Here is a 6,000-nt window from a genome sequence, read left to right as displayed (position 1 = left end):
GAGGCCGGCAGCAGCAAGCGGGCAACCTTGGCTTCCTTCATCACTGGAGCAAGCAAGCCTCCTGTTCGCTTCAGCTGCCTGGCTGCTGGCCGCCACCTTGGTTGGCAGTTAATTTGCATATCACCCTGATTAGCCAATGGGAAGCGTGTCGGAAGTACAGTTAATTACCATGTTTGTCTACTATTAGATAAGATATTTTTGGACAGTTGCTTTGAAACTAGCTTAAGGTTTTATTCACTAATTTTAGAATTCATTGATTTTTTTTGCCTGTGGCAGTTACTGGTGTGGAGTGCTAATGGTGATTTTTGTATTTGCCTCATTCCTTCTATGTTTATTAATTTGAATTCTTTTGTTAGATAGAGTTGTCCCCTTTCCCCATTATAAATATGTTAGTTAATTTTAATACAGTCATGTGCCAGATAACCATGTTTTTGGTCACCAACGGACCAAATTTATGAAGGTGATCCCATCTATACTAATAAAAGCCTGGGTGGTCCTCGCGCTCTTGCGCGTGATGTCGTTACAAGATGGCTGCCACAAGCAGAGGTGGGGCCCAGTGGCCGCTCTGCACGGTGAGGCCTGGGGTTCCCGCGGCTCCCCGTGGCACGGAGGAGGCCAGTCTCTGCGTCTCTGCCACCTCGCGCAGAGGAGGCGGGTGCCGGTGGCAGCGGAGGAGGTGGGTCGCGGCAGGGGAGGGCAGTTGGGGGTGATCAGGCCATCAGGGGAGGGCAGTTGGGGGTGATCAGGCTGGCAGGGGAGCAGTTAGGCGTCAATCAGGCCGGCAGGGGAGCAGTTAGGGAGTGATCAGGCAGGCAGGCAGGCAGGCGAGCGGTTATGAGCCAGTGGTCCCGGATTGTGAGAGGGAGTCCCAGATTGGAGAGGGTACAGGCCGGGCTGAGGGACACCCCGACGGGCTTCTAGTAAGATTATAATGGGGCCGAAAATTTTCTATCTAGTGATGTTGTAGCCATGGTAACATAATTGTACAGTGCGTCACCCATGTGTTTGTGTTGATGCTGATGTAAACAAATCTGTACTGCAGGTCTTATAAAAGTATAGCACATACAATCATGTACATTGCATAGTACTTGATAATGATAGTAAACAACTATGTTACTGGTTTATATATTTGCTTTACTATTATTTTAGAATGCATGCTTTCTATTTATAAAAAAGAAAACATGCCACGTTATGCCTCAGACATACACCTGTGCAACAGCCTCATACATCTTTTGTTTACTGTGTCTCTTTATTGTATCATTTTCTCTTGTGCTTGATTTAATTGTGTGCTGTTTTGTTCTCCATGGTTCCTGAGCTTTTTTTTTTTTAATCATACAAGTCCTTTGGTTGATCCCCTACCTTCCCTCTGAGGTTTGATGGTCTGATCGATGCTTCTCTATCTCTGGATATGTTGTTGTTCATCAGTTTAATGTTGCTCATTCTGAGCTTTTTAAAAAAATATATTTTTTTATTGATTCCAGAGAGGAAGGGAGAGGGAGAGAGATAGAAGCATCAGTGATGAGAGAATCGTTGATCGGCTGCCTCCTGCATGCCCCACACTGGGGATCGAGCCCACAACCTGGGCTTGTGCCCTTGGCTGGAATCAAACCTGGACCCTTCAGTCTGCAGGCCAATGCCAACCACTGAGCAAAATAGGCTAGGGCCTGAGAGTTTTGCACAAAGATGAATTCGCGTAACAATGCATTGTATCCCTGTCATTAAGTTTTTCTTTTTGGTTAAGATCTCTTTGGTTGAACTCTATAGATGTATTTGAATTTGAGGCGGGAGGATGGGTAGTTCTTTTGTATAAGTTCAGTGCTGAATTGAAACTGAACACTTAGTTCTCTGTTTGGTGCCTTATATATTTTACTTTTTAAAACAGCGATTTTCCACCTGTGTGTCACAAAAAATTTTAAAACATGTAATACCTGACTATTTAGTCGGGGGTACTGACCTCTTTTCCCTTAGATTGTCGAATGAAAAAAATTGCAACAGTCAACACAACAGTAGCTATCTGGTGTGAATGCTCTACCTTGAGCTATAAATATATAGGTCATATAATAGAGTTGCTTTTATTGGTCATGTTGCATAATAAAGTTGTGTCTGATTGGTTAATTCTTGGTACCAGAAATCCTTATATACAAGTATAGACACCTGATTTTTTAAAAAGTTACTTTGGAGGAAAAAGGGTAGATAATTATTATTATTTTTTGTAAGTCAAAATTATACCTTTTTTTTGTCAGATTAGCAGGACATGTGTTTTTTTGGTATGTTGCAGAATTTTAGTAGTTTATGTGTACCATGAGATGAAAAGGGTTGAAAATTGCTGTTCTAAAATTTACTTTTGTATGGTTCTTATTTCTCTTATTTTTGAAGTAATTTTGTAAGAATTTATGTAACTATTTGAATGATTTTTCTCATTAAATATCTCAATTTATAAGTTGGGGGAACGTAATGAAATTATATTTTGTGTTAATATATAGTGTTAAACTTTATAATTTAATAACTACTTTTGAATGAAAATACACCTTTCTTTCTTCTTAGGCTTGAAAAGGAATACACTACAATAAAAACTAAAGAAATGGAAGAGCAAGTTGAAATTAAAGTAAGCATCTCAGGACTTTTAAAAGTACAGCACATACATTGATGGAAGTCAGTTATTTGGCAAGAGATGTTAGGTTATGTTAATATATTTTTTATTACTTATAGCACATTTAGCAATGATGTTTGTATTTATTTATTGATAAATTTATTTTCTGTCCCACTAATTGTAGTTAAAAGTAGATGTTTCAAAAAGCAGAATAATGTGACCAGGGTGGTTTTCATTCTAGTGTAAAAGAGAGCAACTCTTCCCTTTTACTAGATATGTTGGTGGGTCATCAGGAGAAAATACTTCTATGGGTAAGATAATTATTCCATTTAAGGATATTTTAAAGTTGCAGAGAAGATAATCCACAGTATGCTGACACTAACAGCACTATAGCCTAAGGTAGACTAAATAGAACAACTCATTGCACTAGAACTAATTATGGCTGCTTTAGAAATGCAGAAAGCTTTGGCTAATTCAATTTTTTCATCACTAAGGAAATGTTACACTTTTGAACTACTCTCCAGAGAAACAGGTAGATTTTCAATTTAAAGAACATATAAATTTCTCTATGTACCTTAAAATTCTTATTTGTACCCCCTGTAAGGCCAGACATTTTTAGGTTGAGGATCTTTGTCATTGTTTGAGCTGGGAGTTAAGGCAAGTTTTATTGGCTTTTATGCTGATACATTAGGATGGGGATGATTAGTAGGAGGATGAGTTAGTGAAGGAACTCAGTGACTGGCTGATCCAATTTCTTATCTCTCAATCCTCCCCCCTCCCCCCACCCTGCAAAGAAACAAGATAAAACAGTATTTCTTGAGTGATTCCACTTTTAAAAAAACCCTCTGGGTTTGGGTGTGTCTGTCTGATTTTTTTATTTGGATCTGGCAGGGCATTAGATGACCTCCTTATTCACAGTTAATCAGCCATGTATCAGTTCAGCCTCGGTAGTACCACTGTAGTACTCACACCCTACATGTCCTTTATACAAGGGAATGGGTTCTTTTAGTATTTCTTCTTGCCATGATCCTCCTCAAAAAGCCTCCTGGGAGACAGTCTCCCCTATTTTTCCATGTGACCTCTCTTATCAACTTTGACTCCCTTCTCTAGATTGTTTATTTCCATTTTTCCCCTTATTCTTATTAATTGGAAATAGATACTTCTACATGTTTAAGACAGAGAGACAGACATAGACAGAAAGATCCCTGTGGATGTTTTTTCCATCCTTTTTAAAATTCTATCATCCAACTGCTACTCTACCATTTGCTTTTCTTTTAGGTACCATGAGTAAGGGTAAATTAATTATACCCTCTACTTCAACCTACTGAAAGTAAAAAGTACGTCATCCTGATGAGTGGGGAAAGAGCATGGGTTATCGCATACCAGGAATATTCGGAACTGCAAATCAAGAATCTGAGGATGGGGAAGCCATCCTGTTCATTTCATCATGCTATGTTATTGTGGGAAACAATAATCTCAGGTCTATGAACAATTCTTGCTCTTGAAATTTTTTCCAAAATTAAGTCCCATGAATGTAGAAATAACAAAAAACCTTTCAAAAAGGTAACTGCAGATTTAAGCCTATATTTGCAGTTTTTTTCAAATTTTGTTTTTTTGGGGGAAGTTATAGTTCAGTTACCTCACAAAATACTTTTGCTTGCCAGCTCCATGTGTCTTAGGCAAAAACAGATGGCATAAAGTTATTTATTAGAAGAGAATCTGGAAAAGAAAATTAAAAATATTAGTGGGACATATCAGGTAAATAAAGTATGCTGATCTCAAAGGTAGTCTGTTCTTTTTATAAAATCTTGTTTACACAGAGTTCTTTCTTACTCTTATACCATATCCATCTCTTTTTTCACTCTTCATGTTCCCCTACCCCGCCACCAAACGACAAAGCCAAACAATTTTTGTGTGACTGAACTTTTTTCACTTAAAATTTGGTATGTCTGGCTTTGACTTGGACCTGGCAACTCATGCCAGTCATAATCAGATGACCACCTTGTTTATTGGATCAGTCATAATCAAATGATCACCTTATTTACAATTAACTAGCCATGTATTATATGAGCCTTTCTGTAAAATGAGATATGCCACTTTCTTACTCTCTCCCCTTCTCTCTGAGGTTCCTTTTACGAGGGAATGAGTTCTGTTAAACTAGTACTTTCTTATCTTGGTTCTCCTCAAAAGCCTTCAGGGACATAGTCTTATACTGTTCTCTACACAAGCACATAGTATGATCAAGTTATTTGATGCTTTAATATGGAAGCAAAAACAAACAGCCTTTGATATTATGCAGTATTTTTAAGGTTTCCATTCTCTTTACTTTAATTAAAATTCTAAGACCTTTGGGTTGGTGACCTTTTATTCTAAGAATTATATCTGTTGGTCACCTTCCTGGTAAAGATGTAATTTTTAAGTATTTTTACCCCTTCTCTGAGAAAGTGTTTGATATATGTATATATTTAGGAAGATTTTTATAATAATGCTTTCATATGGAGAATCTCATATTTTACTGTGTGAAATTTTTGTTAATGGAAACATCTTTATCAGTATCTTTTTCTAATCTGTTGATGTTCCACCTGAAAGGAAGGAGGTACAAATTTAAAATTATAGCTTATATTAAGGTAACCCACAAATCTTTAAAAAAGAAACACCTTGCCTGGCCATTGTGGCTCAGTGGTTGAGTGTTAACCCATGAACCAGGAGGTCATGGATCGACTCCCTGTCAGGGCACATGCCTAGGTAGCGGGCTTGATTCCCAGTAGGGGGCATGCAGGAGGCAGCCATCAATGATTCTCTCATCATTGATGTTTCTATCCCTCTCCCCTCTCTCTGAAATTAATAAAGAAAAAAAGAAAAAGCTTTGTCTTCTACTTAAGATAAACATATGAACTCTAGTACTTATATTTAAATTTGTTCTTTGCAATGGGAGATATTAGAAATCCTGACTTATTTTTAATCAGAAATTAACATTTTTTAAATTTCAAAAATTAAGAAATAGTCCATATATGTTGAAAAACAGAAAATAATATAAAAACACTTGTGCATCTATTGCCTGACATAAAAAAGAAGTCATGACAAATATCTAAGTCATTCAGTAATTATTTTCAGCAATGTGAGGTATTCGTATTGACAGTTACATTTATTCAACATTTAATATATGAGAGGTCATCTACATGCATTATCTCCATTCATTCTTAGAATAGTATTTTGAAAGGTTTCTTATTCCCATCTTTTCATGAAGAAACTAAGCACCAGAGAGCTCAAATAATATGATAGTAGCCACATTGCTCGAAAATGGTAAAAGTTAAGAATTTCAACTCTGATTTGGTTTTTTAAGGCCCATATAGGTTCTTCAGTGTATACACTGTGATGCTTTCCAAGAGAGACTTTAATGTGTAGGTAAT

The 6,000-nt window shown here is 37.2% G+C and overlaps 1 protein-coding gene across 1 annotated transcript in view; it reads left to right on the top strand.

Annotated features, from left to right (window-relative positions):
* EVI5 (ecotropic viral integration site 5) overlaps positions 1-6,000 on the top strand; it is a 181,245-nt gene that overhangs the window by 69,086 nt on the left and 106,159 nt on the right. The window contains exon 10 of the mRNA XM_015560323.1: positions 2,545-2,605. Within this exon, the coding sequence (XP_015415809.1) occupies positions 2,545-2,605 (61 nt within the window). The remainder of the gene's footprint in view (positions 1-2,544; positions 2,606-6,000) is intronic.

Source organism: Myotis davidii, unplaced genomic scaffold (genome assembly GCF_000327345.1).
Source record: "Myotis davidii unplaced genomic scaffold, ASM32734v1 scaffold674, whole genome shotgun sequence".
Classification (NCBI taxonomy): domain Eukaryota; kingdom Metazoa; phylum Chordata; class Mammalia; order Chiroptera; family Vespertilionidae; genus Myotis; species Myotis davidii.
Note: the sequence above shows the minus strand (reverse complement) of the source record. Positions and strands in the feature narration are given on the sequence as shown.